Source organism: Bos javanicus, chromosome 1, assembly GCF_032452875.1.
Source record: "Bos javanicus breed banteng chromosome 1, ARS-OSU_banteng_1.0, whole genome shotgun sequence".
Lineage (NCBI taxonomy): Eukaryota > Metazoa > Chordata > Mammalia > Artiodactyla > Bovidae > Bos > Bos javanicus.
The window spans coordinates 83,160,455-83,178,394 of record NC_083868.1 but is presented as its reverse complement, the minus strand read 5'-3'; the positions used below and the strand labels follow the sequence as shown (position 1 = coordinate 83,178,394).

Here is a 17,940-nt window from a genome sequence, read left to right as displayed (position 1 = left end):
TAGTATAATTATCAAAATTGGGAAATAAACTTTGATACAGTAATATTATCTACAGATTAGATACTAATTTATCCAAATGTTGCCATATATATCAACAATTTCCTTTATATAAAAAGAAAAAAAATATATGTTTGATTCAGGATCACACATTGCATTCAGCTGACCTATCTCTTTAGCCTCCTTCAATCTGAAGCAGTTCTGTAACCTTTCTATATCTTTCATGACCTTAACATTTTGGAAGAGTACAGAATATTCATTTTGAGAATGTCCCTCAGTTTGGGCTAGTCTGGTGTTTCCTTGTGATTAGATTCAGGCTGTGCATTTTGGGCAGGAATATCACAGAAGTGAGGCTGTACCTTCTCAGTACATCTTATCAGGAGGCATGTGATGTCAATTTGTCCCATTACTGGTGATGTTAACTTTGATTACTTGGTTAAGGTGGTGTCTGCCAGGTTTCTATGCTTTAAATTGCTATTTTTCCCTCTGTAACTAATAAGTATCTTGTGGAGAATAAATACTTAATTTTTGTATAATCAAAATCATCAATGTTTTGCAACAGTGATTTGTTCTTTTGAAATGTTTTAGTCCTTCCCTACCACCCCTACGTAACAGATTTTCTGCAACATTGTTTTTCTATTAATTGTATAGTTTTATTTTTCTTACTTATGTTGTGAATGGTCTAGAATTCACTATGTATGTATTGTATATGAACATGGCTTCACCTTTTTCTATGTAATGAACCAGTTTTTCCAACATTATCTACCAAAGAACCTGTCTTGTTTCCTGCTGTGGCTTCCACCTAACCATACAACAAGAAATATTTTTTGAGGGAATACTAATGAACTAAGCCATCTTTCAATTTGGATTTCAAACAGGGGCTGGGATTTTGGATATTAAGCTTGAGATAGGCTTTGCAGGGGGTGCAGTGGTAAAAGAATCTGCTTGCCAATGCAGGAGATGTGGGTTTGATCCCTGGGTTGGGAAGATCCCCTGGAGGAGGAAATGGCAACCCACTCCAGTATCCTTGCCTGGAGAATTCCATGGACACAGGAACCAGGCGGGCTACCGTTCACGGGGTCGCGAAGAGTCACACACGACTGAGCATGCACCACACAGGCAGGAAAAAACACTTTTTTTCTACACATAAGTCTCCTGAAACTCAAATATGAGTGTGTAGACACTACTGAGGTTTGAGAAAACACATCTACTGGCCCCAAACACAGGGAGGCAGCCCACAAGCAGAAGGTAACTGAGCTGAGCTTTGCAACAAGTGACCTGGATGCAGAGCATTTTCTGAGACGCTTTCCCTTCAAATTTACCCTCTCCCCACCCCATACCACCACCTTCAATAAAGGTCTTTGGCACTTTGGGCCCTAACCTGGACAGTGTTCTCCTGACTTGGGGCGGGGGGAGGGGCAAGTTCAGTCCTCCGTCCTGGGCCAGCTCAGAGGAAAAGCAAAAGCCTACAGGCTAGGTTGGTGGTGGCCAAGGTGAGCAGGTATTCTGGACAGGGACCTCAGTAGCCCAGCGGACTGCTTCACACAGAGATTAGAAGATAGGGTCAATTTCAGTAATAGAGTCAGTAAGTTTTCTCACGTTATCCCTCTAACTGAGTCAGCCAACATTGGGCATCCACTGTACGCCAGGGCCCATGGTGGAAAGAGTGAGTCACTCCCAGAGGCTCTCATTGGCTCAAGAGGTGAATGTGAGCTATAGATTCAACCACTTGACCTGTCCCATTCCCTGCCTGGGCCCCGCTGGCTCCCACCCCTGCCCACTGGCTGGGCACAAGGTCTCCTGTTCTCCACCTGGTTCTCCACCTGTCCTTTTATTTCTTGAGGTCAGCCAAGACTGATGGGAATTTTCAAAAGGAGGTATATTAAGGGATTTAGGAAATTTAAGTGAATATTAACGTACTGTGATAATTATTTTGCAATATGTAAATATATCAAATCATTGTGTTGTAGGACTTCCCTGGCCTGGTGGCTCAGTGGTAAAGAATCTGACTGCCAATGCAGGAGACAATGGTTCAATCCCTGGTCGGGGAGAATCCCATATGCTGTGGAGTAACTAAGCCCTTGCACTACAACTGCTGAGGTCTGTGTGCCTTAGAGCCCCTGGTCCGCAACAAGAGAAGCCACCCCAACAAGAAGCCCAGCTACTGCGGCAAAGAGTAGCCCCCCTGGTTGCCACAACTAAAGAAAAGCCCATGCAGCAACGAAGATGCAGCAGCACAGCCAAAGATACATAAAATTATTTTTTAAAAATCATTGTTGTACACCTAAAACTAATCCATTGGTATATGTCACTGTATCTCTATTTATTTATTTTATTTGTGTGTGTGACTGTGCCACGAGGCATGCAAGATCTTAGTTCCCTGACCAGGGATCAAACCAATGCCCCCTGCAGTGGAAGCACAGAGTGTCAACCACTGGACTTCTAGGGAAGTCCCTCAACTTTTTAAAAAATTCAGAATAAAAAAAGATTTAGGGAAAATCAAAGAGAAATAAACCACAAAATAAACATTAATAAATTTGTATTGTCTGTGGTAGCAACTGTATTGTCTATCACAGTAGTCTGTGGTCTGAGGGCAGACCATCTGAGTTCAGCATTCTGGCTCTACTGCTTTATTAGCGTTTTCCTCACATGTAAGTAATAGTACTTGTCTCTCGAGCTGTTTTCATCATTAAAGGAGGTGACTGATTCATGCATAGTGCAGTGCTCGGCCAACAGTAAGTGCTTGACAAATATTAACCTAGAGAAAACAACAGCAGCAACAAAACACTCTTACTTGCCCTTTCCTTAGTTCTTCTGACTTCATTTTTTGGTGAGCTGATCCCCCTGCTTCCTCTTCACTGCTTAACTCCCACTTAGGATTCCACTTACATGGCTTTCCCGCTCAACCACCAGGTTAGTTGCTGCTCCTAAAAGCTCCCAGCTAAAAGCTCTTATGATATCCCTGTAATGCAGCCCTCATCCTAGCCTATGGTAACTGTGTGTTTGCCTTCTTCACCAGAGTGTGAGCCTTCCAAGACAGGCTTACTGGCCTGGTGGCTCCAAGCCTTCCAAGACAGAGGCTATGCCTTTGTAGCTCTCTATCCGCCATGTCCTCCCCTGCACCTGGCACACAGCAGAGCACTCAGGCTCCAAGCCATTGTGCCTAGAATCTCCTCCACCTCCTGAAACCGGGTTCTGGGACTCTCTGGGTCTATGCTCCCCTTTCTGGTCCTCAGCCACCTGCCATGCTTCAGCCCCTCTATCAGCATGCCTCCCAGTTAGGCCTCAGAGCCCCTCCACAGAACCCCGTCATCTCCAGGGCCTGGCTGCCTGCACCCTTACCCCATCCTGCAGGACGCTTTACACCTCTGGTTGAACTGCAGACCCACTTCTCACTCCATTTGCCTCAGCTTAGACAGCCTCCCCAGCAGGAGGTTCTTAGGGCCAGCCCAGCTTCCAAGCAAAGCTTGGCTTCTTCCAGAGTGTTTTCTAGTCTCTGACAGAGAAACCATCTTCCTGGGACACTGTTTTACAGTCAAGCTTTCCTCAGGAACCGAGGCAAGGACATCTTTTTCCATTTCTGTGTGTTTGAGGACCCTTAATGACTGTTCCCTGCAGCTTCATGTTTGTACATGTAGCTTTTGGCTTGTTCACAGAAGGGGCAAAGCACCAAACACCCATGAGGAGGTGGTCACTTGCCTGGACTTCCATGGAGCCCTCAAGGTCAAGCCTGGCACTGCCTAGGGACCTGGAGTCCCTGGAGGGCCTGTCCACCCCACCCCCACCATCTACCATTTCTCCCCAAGCCTGGTAGAGGAACATTCAACTCTGAATGAGGCTGGGAGAGGGTTCAATAGAGAAGGGAGAAGAAAGGACATGCAGTCAGGGCTTAGACAGTGTGGAAAGAATAGGGCTGCAACTCTGCTGGAGCTCCCAGTGAGCTAGATCATTGTGATGTTGGCTATGCCTCCTATATCATCCTTGTGCATTTCCACCCATGAAGTTCCCTGGGAAAAGGCCAAGCTGTTTCCACCATGCTAAGTGGTTTGAGCAAGTGAAAGGCTTGAACTGAGGGGTTCAGTGCTCAAGAAGGCAGAGGATCTCTCCCTGGGACCAGTGTGGAATAAGTGACTAGAATCAGGATAGAGTAAATAGGGAGGAGTGAGAATGCTGAGCTTAACTTGAAAGCCCACTCCCCACTGACTGCCCCCTACCCCCAGGTCTCCCCAAGCTCTCTTTGCAGAAGTTGGGTGTGGCTGCTGCAAGAAAGTTTGCATGGGTGACACCAGACATGGTCACTTTCCCAGGGCTCTTGGGGGAAGATTTTATGGACTTTCCTAATCTTTTGCAGCATAACACTGTCAGTCCAGCCAATAACAAAGGAACCTGATTACAGGCTGCCGGGATGTTTTCTCCTGCAGGTGCTGCAGTGATGTGTTTGGGGTGGAGGTCATTTCTATGATGGGGGCAGTCTACAGCCACCAGAAGGCTCTGCAGGTTGAAAGGCTTCACTTCCAAGGTGGTGGACAACTGAAGGTTCCTGGAAGTTATAGCCTGAGAGGGCAATCCGCCAACCCTCCCCATCCCCAGAAAAAAGTGAGGAGATGGCACTGCAGTGGTGGGAAGGTTGGCAGCTGGAGGGGGAAGAATCGCTGCAGTGATGGGAATCACTGCATGGAGTGGACTGAAGTGGTCACACTAGCTGAAGACACCTGCAGGATGGAGAAGGTTTGTGCAGTGATGGAGGAGCACTGTGCAAAGGAAAGGATCGAGCTTTTGGGACGGGGGTCCTATGGTGATGCGGCCCTGGGGTTCGCTGCAGTGATTAGGGTCTCTGCAGTGATGAAAAGTTGAGCCATTGTGGGGGTGAGGGGTGAAGAGGGTAGAGGTGGGATAATCGGGGTAGCTGGAGTTGCTGCAGTGCTGGTTTGGGGGAGCCTGCAGCCCTTCTGCTGCACCTGCAGAACGCCTCATTTCCTGAAGGATAGAAAGGGAGGGGCCTCAAAGGCCCGGGTCTCTCACTGATGCTGGGCTGTGCGGCGGCGGGGATGCGGCTCCTGCACTGCGGTGCCGGGTCTGGCTGGAGCTGCAGGGGCTGGAGCGGCCGGGGCTGGCGCGGAGGCGGTACCGCGCGCGAATGGGGCGGGGAGCAGCAGCCCAGCCGCAGCGGCGGGCGGGGCCGAGACCGGCTGGAGGGGCGGCCTTCCGAGCGGGGGCGGGACCTGCACCCTTAGGGCCGACGCCCCTGTGCGGACCCAGAGCGGTCGCAGCGGGAGTCCAGAGCGGGCGCCTCGCAGGTGTCCAGACTGAAGGAAGCCCGGGGCGCAGAGGCAGCACCACCCACCCCAGTCCTGTCGTGCGGCCCAGAACTCCACAGATGACGCGACGGTGAGGCTAAGGCTGCCCGCGGGGAGGGGGACGATCCCTAGACCCAGCCCGCAGCACCCCCTGACAGTTCGGCTGTGGGGGCAGCGGCGACTGCAGCGCACACCCACCCCCAACCCCCATCCCAGATCAGTTCTACCAGGATGGGGAGAGGTGCCCTGGACAGATCCTATGGAATCCCCCGATCACCTCTCCCGCTCTTGCTTTCGTAAGACCCCTTCCTTTCCCTTCCCACTTTGTTCTTCCCAACTGAACCCCCTCCACTCCGGCCTGCAGCCCGTCTCAGCGCCCCTCTCAGTTGAGGAGCCAGAGAAAGACTGCAGCCCTTTGGCTCTCCATCCCATTCCGCCCCTGCTAACCTTTGCTGGACTAGGTGCATCCAGAAGGATGCTGGCCCTTTAAACCCTTGCTCCCCACCCAGAGCATCTTCCGTATCTCCACCCGCGCCACTTCCAACAGCTGGCAGCCGTGGGGAGCCCCGGAGGGCCGGCAGGTACTGGGGTGGCGGTGAGGCCCGGGAGGGGGGTAATGGAACAACTGTGACACCCCACTCCCCCCACCCCCGCCGCCCCTCCAGGAGCCGGTGAAGGGACTGCTGCGCGCCCGGAGCTCCAGTTAAACATTAACCCTCCGCTCCCCGGTCTCCGTGCTGCCTGCAGCTGCGCTCCTCCCAGGCTTCCCAGGTAACCGGCGACGATGCCCATCTCGCCACCACCCCCACCCTCCATCCCCAGTCTCCCTCCCTTCGACACCTGTCCGCCAGGTCGAGCCCCAGGGCTCAGCCTCTCGCCCCGTGCAGGTCCTTGTCCCCGTGCCGGAGTTAAAAATCTCCCCGCCGGTTTTCAGGAGGGTGGGGCCGGGCGCCCCGAACTCACCCTGTGCACCCTTCATAGAGCGCTTCCTCCCCCAAGGCCACCATGCCCGGCCTGTACTGCCCCTCCAGCTGGACGCCGCTGCCCCTCACGGACTCCTGGGTCCGGGCCTGCGCCAACGGACCCTGCCTCAGCCTGCGGGCCCGGCTCACCTACCACAACCCGCAGCCGCAGCCGGTGGACGGTGAGGCCCGGGCGGGGGGCGTGGGGTGGTGGACAGCGCCGGCCTGGCAAGGTCCGACATCGCCTGTGCCCTCATCCCGCCCCAGGCGTGTTCGTGTATCCTCTGGCCGAGGCTGAAGTGGTTTCGGGCTTCGAGGCGGAGGCCGCGGGACGGCGCGTCTCCTTCCAGCTGCAGAGTCGGCGCCGCTCGCAGGCCGCCTGCTGCAGCGCTCTGGGCCCCGCGCTGGGGGCCTCAACGCCCCGCCGCTGCGCGCAGGGTGAGTCCCGGGCGCTCCCCGCCCCATCTCCTGAAAGCAGACGCACTGTGCATCCCACCCCTCTGCAAGCACCCGTTCTGCATCCCACGCCTCCCTGTCCCATCCGCCCGCCCCCCTCCCCGTCACTGGTTTTTCATTGATTCACCCTTTCATTCGACCATAGAGGACTGGGCCCCTGACGCTGACCAGGTGCTGGTGGGATGTGAACCAGGCCTGATCCGAGGCTTGCAGCCAGGTGGACAGACACAGCAGGCAGTCCACAAGGCTCTCCCTCCCCTCTGGAGCTTTAGCTCCGGGGCCTGGGACGGGGGTTTTGGTCATCTCTGAGTCCCAGCATCTCTCAAAAAAAGTGACACAGAGGGGCTCAGAGAGTGCTGGGGGAGGAGACAGAAGCCCTCCCCTAGGATTCCTGGCTCACACTTCATTCTTTTATTTATTTGTGCATTCACTTGATTCCTGCACATGGGGTTTACCATCTGGGTAAGAAGAGGGACAGAATGCAGTGGTGCTGAGAGTTGGCACAAGCCCAGCAGGTAGTTGGAGGATAAAGGGAGCTCTGGGCTGAGGCCTCAGGAATATTTCAGAGGAGGTGAAGCCAGCATTTGACTGAAAGGAAGGGTGGGATGTATTAGGAAGGTTGAGAGGAGAGAAAAGGCACTCTACTCAGGGGCAACGGTGTAAGCAAAGGTTCAGAAGTAAGTTATACTGGGTAATGGTGATAAAATGCCTCATATTCATAGTGACTCCCGGTTTCAGTCACTGATGTCACCTCCTTTGAATCCAGAGAGGTATGTAATGCAAGTGTTGTTCTCCTTCCCCCTCTAACAGATGACAAGAGAAACAGCAACAGCCTTTTACATATTGGGTGCTTCCCGTATATTGTCTCATTCATTCCTCACCACAGTCATATAATTATGACCCCCATTTTATAAATGAGGAAACCAAGGCTCCTCTAAACAAGACAGTTGCTAAACAAAAGACAGAAGTCACAGAGCAGAGACTCAAAACCTGACACTGTGTTCTCTTCACTGTATCAGGCTGTCCCAAGCCTCAGATGCTGGAGATAGAAGCCCCTTTCTTCCTTCTTACCTCCATTTTTTCCTTTCATTTTTTCCTCCCCTTCATTCATTCAGCAAGTATTTTTCAGAAGAACGGGTAAATGATCATCCTGGGGAAATGAGGCCCAGGAGGGCTGTAAAGGTAGGCTGGGGCCTGACCACATAGGGTCTTGACTTCCACCTTAGACACCTGGCCATCTTCCCTTTAGCAGCATCGATGCTGCCCATGATGTCACCAGTCCCCAAACAAACCCCTTGGTCTAAGTAAAATGGAATACTTGGTATGCAAATGTCCTCTAGCCAGCTTCCAAATAGATTACTGTTCCTGAATTCCTCTTGGGCAGAAAATTCTGGAGCTACAAAAAATAAATAAATAAATAAAATTCTGGAGACACAGCTAGTGGGCAGTGGGGAGTCCTCAACCCTCAACCATTCATGAGCAGGGTATTTGTGAGCAGGGAGGGTCCCAGGCAATGGGAGATGTCAGTAAGCATTTTTTAGGGAAATGAGGCCTACGGGTTGAACAGGCTGGAGCAGGTAAAGAAAGAGAGGCAGAGGGTATGGGTCCCACAGGACCTTGGAGGTGGTGTGGACATCCCCCTTCTCCTCCTCAGCTCTCCATCAGCAGTGATGTCACTTCTGCCTTTCCTGATGACAGCCAGATCCTCTGCCATCAACTTGCCTCTCCTTCTACTGCCATTCATCTCACGCCTCCATCTTACATCACCAATGCCCAGCATCCTTCCAACCTCACAAAGTTCTCCTTGCCCAAGCTCCCTGACTCTGTGCCTGCTCCCACCCTGTATTCCCCCATCTCCTCTGCTTCCAGCCCCCTCTGATCCCTTTCCTCACTCATAGGTCATCTTGTCTTGGATCTGGCCCAGGCCCGGTCCACGCTGGTGCTGCCCACAGGCCTCATCGCCGCGGCCGGCACCATGACAGTGACCCTGCGGAGCAGCCGGGAGCTGCCCTCCAGGCCTGACGGGGTGCTGCACGTGGCTCTGCCCTCTGTGCTCACCCCTCTGGCCCCGCCAGGCCCACCGGGGCCCCCCAGGCCTCCGGGGCTCTGTGACGACAGGTTGGGCCTATGGTGATTCTCTTCGTCCCTCCCTCGGCTTCTCTGGGTCTAGTGCGGGTGAGGGGGCCTTGGCAGGGTGTCCTGGGGGATTGGCAGGGTGGGGAAGGGCTGAAGCCAGTCAGCCAGAGGGGCTAGGGACCCTGGTAGTGGCCGAGTGACCCTCCTCATGTTCCTTTCCAGCCCCACCAGCTGCTTCGGAGTGAGCAGCCCTCAGGGTGAAGGGCCAGCCTGGGAGGAGTCAGCTGCTCCTCGGGATGTGTTCTTGGGCCCTGCCCGTTGCCCTGCCCCGTACACCTTCTCTTTTGAGATGCTGGTGACTGGGCCGTGCCTGCTGGCAGGTGGGTATCCCTCCCAGTGTAGCCGACTGGGAAACAACTCAAGGCTCAGGGATGGGAGGAACGCAGTACAAAAAAGATGGGGACCTAAGACCTAGGAACCTCTAGTCTCCCATTGGGATCATCCGCTGGCTACTTCCACACAACACTCACACCTGTAGGTTTTAAGATGTCATTTCTTTACATTCCACTCCACTCACCAGTGAGAAGAGCGATGCTTACAATGAGACCAGTCCAAGTGATGAAGTTGAGTTTCCTTGTGCAAAAGGTAGAGGAGGATGTTAAATCAGCAGTTGGTTGATACAGAACTATTTGACCAGCCAGGAACACACTTGGGATTTCCCCTCCCAGTCCGTGAAAGCAGGCAGACCCCTCCTTGTCTACCCTATAGATTGGACTCTGAGAGCTGAACTGAATCAGTCATGATCCTGCCCCCGGGCCCCCATTATTGTCTGGGAAGGTGATATTAGTGCTTTTGGGACTGGCTTAGGATGGCATGGTCATCACCTCTTCCTGCCTCTACCTCCCTCAGGACTGGAGAGCCCCTCTCATGCTCTTCGGGCTGATGCCCCACCTCATGCCAGCTCTGCAGCCACCATCTGTGTCACACTGGCAGAGGGCCACCGCTGTGACCGGGCCTTGGAGATCCTGCTGCACCCCAGTGGTGAGAGACTGGGGCACACGGTGGGCTAGTGCTGCCTGCTTCAGGACCACCTGGGGAGCATTTTTCAATGATTTCTGGGCCCAAAGCCAAACAATTGAGTCACTGGTGAGGGTGGGCCCGGCAGTGCAGGGAGGCTGAGCCTGCAAAGTGTTCCCAGGATAGTGGGGCTGAGTGCTTGGGGTCTAAAGATGGGAGCTTCTCTGACAGAGCTGTGTCCCCTCCTCCCCAGAGCCTCACCAGCCCCACCTGATGCTGGAGGCCGGCAGTCTGAGCTCAGCAGAGTACGAGGCCCGGGTGAGAGCCCGCCGGGATTTCCAGAGGCTGCTGCGAAGGGACAGTGATGGGGACCGGCAGGTATAATGACCTGGGGTCCTGGCCTCACCTCTGGCTGCATTAATGCAGGAGGAGCAGGGGAGCAGGCTTAGGTTGGGATGGGCAGGAGGCCTCTACTCTCAGTGGGAGCTCTCAGTAGCTGCTACCACTGAGACAGGCTGATGAGTACTATCACAGGAGGCCCACGCAAGTCTCCCTGGAACGTGTCTCAGAGGATGGGGCATAGGACTGACACAGGCAGAGGACAGCCACCTGCTTCTGCCGTTGCCTTTATTCAGATGACGCAAAAGGGTGCCCCATCTGGGTGGATTGCATGGACAAAGGTCCCAGGGCTAGGTCCTGCTGCCAGCCCAGGTGGGAATTTCAGGAAGCCTGGCCCAGGATGACTCGGGGCTCCCGTGCTCAGGTGTGCTTCCTGCAGCGACGCTTCCACAAGGATATCCTGCTGAACCCCGTGCTGGTGCTGAGCTTCTGCCCGGACCTGAGCTCCAAGCCCGGACACCTGGGCACAGCTACACGGGAGCTCCTCTTTCTGCTGGATGGCAGTAGTGTGGCACACAAGGCCTGTGGGGCAGGGTGTGGGTGGGCTGGGGGTTGGGTGAGGCAGTGGGTCTAGGTGGGCTGGGGGCTGCCTCTCAAAGACACAACACACACACACACACACACACACACACCTACCTCTCTCCTTCTCATACTCACACACATGTGTTTCTCCCAGATTACAAGACCCACCTCTCATACATAAAGTTTCACTAGGTCACACCCAATCCCAAACCCCAGGGTTCACATGCACCTCTGTGGCCACGTGCCCAAATGTCTCTCACAGGAACTCAGAGTTTCCCTTGCACACTGGGGTCTCTCTCACAGTCACACACAGGTCCTTGCCCAGATTCTCTCATCTGGCCCCTCATCCCTTGTTGATCTTGATGCCAGTGGGGCCTGCCTCACCTTGCCCTCCCTGGCCCTCCCCAGGATGCCATCGTTTTGGCTGTGAAGTCACTCCCGCCCCAGACGCTCATCAACCTTGCCATGTTTGGCATCTCGGTGCAGCCCCTCTTCCCAGAGAGCCGGCCTTGCAGTGATGTGAGTGTGACCTAGGGATTTGGGGGTCAGTGGAGACATCTCAGGGGCTTCCCAGGTGGCACAGTGGTCAAGAATCCACCTGCGAATGCAAGAGATGCAAGGGACGCAAGTTGGATCTCTGGGTTGAAAAGTACCCTGGAGGAGGAAATGGCAACCCACTCTAATATTCTTGCCTGGGAAATCCCATGGACAGAGGTGCCTGGTGGGCTACAGTCCACAGGGTTCACAAAGAGTCAGAAACACCTGAGTAACTGGGTGTGCACACACAGAGTCCTCCCAGCCCGCTGTGCCCAGCCCAAGCCTTCTTCCCCCAGGAAGCTGTGCAGCTGATCTGTGAGAGCGTTGAGACGCTACAGGCTGTGGACGGCACCCCAGACGTGTGGGCTGCTCTGGACTGGGCCCTGGGGCAGCCCCAGCAAAGGGCCCACCCTAGGCAGCTTTTCCTGCTCACTGCTGCCTCCCCCATGGCCGCTGTGACCCACCAGACCCTGGAGCTCATGAGGTGGCATAGAGGGGCAGCCAGGTAGGATGGAGTGGGCAGAGCCAGCCTCCTGAGATTGGCCCCCAGAGAGGGCTACTGAGGCCGCAGCTGCTCCCCTTCTCTTGTCAGGTGCTTCTCCTTTGGCTTGGGGCGCGCCTGCCGCCAGCTGCTTCAGGGTCTGTCTGCTCTCAGCCGGGGCCAGGCCTACTTCCTGAGACCTGGGGAGAGGCTGCAGCCCATGGTGAGCTTGAGCCTGGGCCCTGCTCCCTTCTCCTCAGGGTCCTTCTCCCAAGTGGCACTGAGTCTGAAACAGATCCTGGTCGGGTTGTGAGGTCTCCAGGCACCCTGCTGTGGGGTGCTGCAGGAGGCCAAAGGTGCGGGGGACATGGCCTCTGACTACTCCCCCAATCTTGTCCTAAGTTTTGTCCTGGTACTGAGCCATATCTTTGAAAAGCCTTGCCCCATCCACATGGCACAGGCCAGGAGGACAGTTCACACCAAGACTTGAGGACTGAACACTCCGTCTCCTTGCTTGTTCCTATCCCCGTTCCTCCCCTTGACCCAGCCTGACCCTGCCCTGCTTGCCTCAGCAAGGCACTGGGTGGATAGCGGCACCAGAAGGGTGGCCTCCCCACTCCACCGGCTGTGTGGCACCTCCTGCTCTCTCACGGGCTCCCTCTGGTCATTCCTCACAGCTGGTGCAGGCCCTGAGGAAAGCACTGGAGCCCGCGCTGAGTGACATCTCTGTGGACTGGTTTGTTCCGGATGCAGTGGAGGCCCTGCTGACACCCCGGGAGATCCCTGCGCTCTATCCTGGCGACCAGCTTCTTGGTTACTGCTCACTGTTCAGGGTGGACAGCTTCCGGTCCCAACCCCTGGGGGTAGGCCTGGGTTGGGGGGCGGTGGGAGGTGGGCCTGGGATGGCTGAAGCCCCTGTGTCTCCTCAAAACCCATTTCCTCTTCCCAGTGCCTCTCTCTGCCAAACTCATCTACTGCTACCCCCTAGACTTCCCCAGGAGGGACCAAACTGGGTCCCTCAAGGTGACTGCAGCCTGCCCCCCTCATAAGATCTCCCACTGAGCTGTCCTACAGAGTGATGCCTGTAGTCACTGAAGCACACAGAGAGCAGCACCAGCATTAGCTTTGAGGTTTTTTTTGAAATCTGATCATTGTTTCACACGGTGCCCTACAAAAAGCAACATCTAGGAGAAGGCAATGGCACCCCACTCCAGTACTCTTACCTGGAGAATCCCATGGACAGAGGAGCCTGGTAGGCTGCAGTCCATGGGGTCGCTGAGAGTCAGACATGACTGAGGGACTTCACTTTCACTTTTCTTGCCTGGAGAATCCCAGGGACGGGGGAGGCTGGTGGGCTGCCGTCCATGGGGTCACAGAGTCGGACACGACTGAAGTGACTTAGCAGCAGCAGCAGATTATTTCCTGTAACACTCAGGGCCACACAGAGCATCGTCTTGATGAAATCTCAGATCCCAGTTCTTCTGTGTACTGACCATTTGATTTGGGGCAAGTCAGTCAACCTCTCTGAGCCCCTTACACTGACTTTTTTCATAGGGGTGTTTAATTAGAAATTCATGACTTGCACGCTGCTGGTAGGATACTTGACGCAGAGGTGGAGTTGGATAAATGAGTTATTTTTATTAGGAAAAGCTTTATCTTTCTAGAAGAACCAATCATACTAGCTCCTTTTTGATTGGGAGAGCCATAAAATGGACTGTTTGCCTTTCTTTCCTGGCTGCCAGGAAGCTCAGGGCCAAACCTGAAGCCCAGTCATAGCAGCTCTAGTAACGCTCTGGTCAGCATGTATGTTTCCTTTCTTAGTACTGGGTTTTAATTTCTGCTTTATAATCTTTATTGCCTCTTGCAGTGAGCCATCTTAAATCCTGTTTGGAAAAAGATAGAGTGTATAACTATAATCAGTTTTTTTCTCCCCCTCAATGTCTATCCCTCTCCAGGGCCAAGAGCCTGGCTGGCAGAGCTTGGGCGGCTCGGTGTTCCCATCCCCAGAGGAAGCACCATCTGCCACCAGCCCTGGCACTGAGCCTACTGGCACCTCAGAGCCACTGGGAACAGGCACTGTGTCAGCAGAGCTGTCCAGCCCGTGGGTTGCTGGGGACTCAGAGCGGAGTGAGTGCCTGGGGGTGTGTGTGTGTGTTAGAGGGGAAGTGGGTGGTGGAGAGCCCAGGGCTGGGATCTGCTCTACTGCCTCCCCATAGGTACTGATGCTCTGACAGACCCGGTCACGGACCCCGGACCTAATCCCTCTTCTGACACAGCCATATGGCACCGCATCTTCCAGTCCTCGTACATCCGGGAGCAGTATGTGCTCACCCACTGCTCTGCCAGCCCAGAGCCAGGCCCAGGCTCCACAGGCAGCAGCGCATCCCCTGTCTCCCAGGGCCCGGGCTCCCCTGAGGGCAACACTCCCCTGGATCCCCCTTCTCAGCAGGGCTGCCGAAGCCTAGCCTGGGGAGAATCTGCCAGCTCCCGTTCCTGTCCCCTGCCTCCATCTCCACTGGCTCCAGTCAAGGTGAGATTCAACCCACATCCCACCATGTATCCAGCAAACGTTTATTGGCCATTGGCTGTATGCCATAGATTGTGCAGTGGTTACTATTAAGTCTACTTGAAAAAACAGATAGGTAATGATGATATATAATGATGATACCATGTGACACATGTTGACAAGCACAGAAGCATGACATTATGGGGGTTCAGAGTCAAGGTGACTAACCCTGTCAGGGAGTCAGGAAATCAAGAGCCTCCTCTGGAAGAATGGGGCATACAGTGAGATGACACAGGGAAGGGGGCCAGGGGCCAGAAGGAGCCTGGCCTCACCCCTAAGGGTGGTGAGCAGCCATCTAGGGCTTCAGACAAAAGGGCATGTGGCTACTCATGTATGTATGTCTGATCAGGCCAGGAGCTCTGCACTCCTTGACCAGTGGACTCCACTTCTCATGTGCAGACTGGGGCTTTGAGTGCTGAGGTGCTGGGCCGTCGACGCAGAGTGGCTCTGGCTGGCCGAAGCCTCTCATCCCCCCAAGGCCGGGTGAACCCAGTCCCAGGGTGCCCCCGGCACCCCTCTCTAGGTGTAGCACCCGATGGGCCAGGCCCTGAGCCAGGGCAGCAGCTGGGACAGGGCTTGGATGACTCAGGTAAGGGTTACAGGGGAGCTGGGTTTTGTCACCCAGGAGGCTGTAGGGAGGTGGAGCCCAGGGCACCACGTGGCCCCTGCTCCTACCATTGTTTCTCCCCAGGAAACCTGCTCTCCCCAGCCCCCATGGACTGGGACATGTTGATGGAACCACCCTTCTTGTTCACTGCTGTTCCCCTCAGTGGGGAGTTGGCCCCTCCAGCAGTAGCACAGCCTCCCCAAGCTCCACGCTGCCATGTGGTGATCCGGGCCTTGTGTGGGGAGCAGCCCATGTGCTGGGAGGTGGGTGTTGGGTTGGAGACGCTGTGGGGGCCTCAGGATGATGGCTCCCTGCCTCCATCACCCCCCGAAAGAGATAATGCTTGGGACCAAGCACTCCATCGACTGACAGCAGCTTCTGTGGTTCGGGACAATGAGCAGCTGGCTCTTCGAAGAGGGGGTGAGACCAGGGCTGACCGGGGTGAGTTCCTGGTGGGCACAATCAGGGCTCAAGGAAACTGTTCGGGGCAGAGAGTGGCAGAGGCATAGGTCTGTGTGATCACTCACTGTACCTCACCTTGCTCACAAATGATTTGAGGCAGCTCACCCACATTATCAAGAAAAAAAAAATTAAGCAGGGTAATGTCGGGGGAAGGGATAATAAAAGGAACAGAAAATTAGGTTATATTAAAGATATACACTATGAGGTTATGTACCCTTGCAAGCAGGGGACCCAAAACTGGCCAAGTTTCCTAGCAGCCAACAGAAAGGGAATTTCATCTTGTAATGATTCACAGTGCCCATAATGTAAAAACAAATCTGTCATTTAGGAAGATTATTAAAGTTAAAATGTCAGTTCTTCAGTTGCACTAGCCACGCTTCACATGCTTAGTGGAGACTCTAAGGAATAATACATACTGAACCCTGTGGCTACCACACCGGATCATGCAGATGCAGAATATTTCCATCATTACAGAAAATTCTACAGGGCAGTGCTGAAATGAGGGGATGGAAAAGGCACCACTCAATGCTTCCTCGGGGTTGTGTCCAGAATGTTGCATTTGTGGGTAGCCAAGGAGCCTAGCCTTGCTAATAGAAGGTGGTTGAGCATTTAGCCTAACCACTTCTTGTCAAAGTTGAGGAGTCTGAGCTGGCCCCAAGAAGGAAGTCCGTTCTGTTCAAAAGTGGACAGAGGGCTGGGAATTCCCTGGCGGACCAGTGGTTAGGACTCCACGCTTTCACTGCCAGGGTAAGGTTTGATCTCTGGTTAGGGAAGTAAGATTCCACAAGCCTGAAGGTGCTGCTAAAAAAAGAAAAAAAAAAAAGAACAGAGGAAGAAACCATGACAATATGGGAGTAGAGGTTTTTTTCTGTGAGCCTCTTTGTAGAGAGTGGGTGGTAGGCGTGCACCCCCTCCCAGCCAACAAGCTGCTGCTTGGTTTCGTAGGTCACGCCCGGAGGTCCTGGCTCCGAGCCCTTCAGACAAGTAAGGTCAGTTCTGCCCCTTCTTGTTTCACCTGTCCTGTAGCTGTGGACGCTACCACCAGGGAGGTCCTACCCTCAGCCCTGCAGGTGCAGAGCTCAGGTAAGCAAAGGGTCTCCCAGGGGACCTCCCAGGAGCCAGTTCTCACCTCACTGGCCACCCTCCCAAACTTCTCCCTATCTTCTGTGCCCATACAGAGCCAGCTGAACCTGCAGGTACTCCTCCTATCTCTCAAAGCCATGTAGATGCAGCTCCTTTCCCCACAGTTGTCCACTCTAAAGGTAACACTCACATTTGAGGAAACGGAGTAGGGAGCAGCAGGCTTAGGGACCACCACCTAATGGCTCCAGTCAGGACTGAAGGAAGACTCTTTGGCAGGTGGCTGGGACCCAGACCAAACTGGCAACTCCAGTTCTGCTTTGGGGGACCATGCAGCCCCCATAGGAGGGTCTCATCGCCCGCTTCCCCGGCCTCCCTCCCGGATCAGCCTGGGCCGTTGGAAGTCCAGAGGCCCAGACAGCCACAGACCCTGCAGCCCCAACACAGGCCAAGTCAATGACAGCAACAGTGAAGGCAGTGGCCACGACTACCTGCCCTTGGTGAGGACTCGGGAGGTGGAGGGTGGCGCTGCCAGGGCCAGGGCACTGTCTCAGCTCGCTTCTCCCCCCACCTCCTCTCTCCTCAGGTGCGCTTGCAGGAGGCGCCTGGCTCTTTCCGCCTGGACGCTCTGTTCTGTGCAGCGGTGCGCATCTCGCAGGAGCGCCTGTGCCGCGCCTCGCCCTTTGCTGCACACCGGGCCAGCCTCAGCCCCACTTCGGCCTCCTCTCCCTGGGCACTTCTAGCCCCCAGTGTTGGCCAAGGTGGCAGCGCCACAGCCTCTTGCAGCCCGTCCCCCAGCTCGGGTTCCGAGGGTCCGGGCCAGGTGGACAGTGGGCGGGGATCAGACACTGAGGCCTCAGAGGGGTTGGAAGGGCCTGGTGGCGCTGACCTGCGGGGCCGGACTTGGGCCACGGCTGTGGCGCTTGCGTGGCTGGAGCACCGCTGTGCGGGGGCCTTCGGCGAGTGGGAACTGGCAGCTGCGAAGGCTGACTGTTGGCTGCGGGCGCAGCACCTGCCCGACGGCCTGGACCTGGCCAACCTCAAGGCTGCAGCCCGCGGTCTCTTCCTGCTGCTGCGTCACTGGGACCAGAACCTGCAGCTCCACCTGCTGTGCTACAGCCCCGCAAACATGTGAAGGTCACCCACTGCTCCGGCTGGCATCCCCCCCAACCAACTCAAAGTCACTGCCACCCAGAGCCGGCCTCTCGGTGCTGGGAAGGGGTGGGCTGGCGACAGCCTGTCCCCACTGCTTCTCATTCCCTCCACAGAATCCTCCTGCCCCCACAAAAAGTGCCTGCCTGTGCTCTCTCTCGCCCCTCCCACCCTCTACCCCTTCCCCTCTGAGCTCCGTGCAGTTGCAGCAGAAGGGGAGAGAGCCACAGCCCCCAGATCCTATGCAATAAAGTGCCTCTTGGGACTGTCTTAATGAGTTCTTTATCTGCCACATGCCTGTCCCTGACAGCTTAGTCCAGGCACCTCCA

The 17,940-nt window shown here is 55.0% G+C and overlaps 1 protein-coding gene across 2 annotated transcripts; it reads left to right on the top strand.

Moving 5' to 3' along the window:
* Positions 1-5,167: 5,167 nt before the first annotated feature.
* On the top strand, positions 5,168-17,881 carry VWA5B2 (von Willebrand factor A domain containing 5B2). 2 transcript variants are annotated; one of them, XM_061414084.1, is made up of 21 exons: positions 5,169-5,385; positions 5,960-6,065; positions 6,294-6,438; positions 6,524-6,694; positions 8,611-8,830; positions 9,011-9,168; positions 9,698-9,829; positions 10,059-10,183; positions 10,569-10,724; positions 11,135-11,245; positions 11,560-11,768; positions 11,856-11,967; positions 12,422-12,607; positions 13,700-13,871; positions 13,961-14,274; positions 14,710-14,899; positions 15,002-15,358; positions 16,325-16,462; positions 16,558-16,641; positions 16,739-16,959; positions 17,046-17,881. In XM_061414084.1, exons 3-21 carry the CDS (start codon positions 6,300-6,302, stop codon positions 17,592-17,594), a joined length of 3,744 nt encoding a protein of 1,247 aa, XP_061270068.1. In that variant the 5' UTR covers positions 5,169-5,385; positions 5,960-6,065; positions 6,294-6,299; the 3' UTR covers positions 17,595-17,881. The 2 variants fall into 2 exon arrangements, with proteins under 2 accessions (XP_061270061.1, XP_061270068.1); XM_061414077.1 differs by having other exon boundaries at positions 5,168-5,385; positions 14,710-15,358.
* The last annotated feature ends 59 nt before the right edge of the window (positions 17,882-17,940 follow it).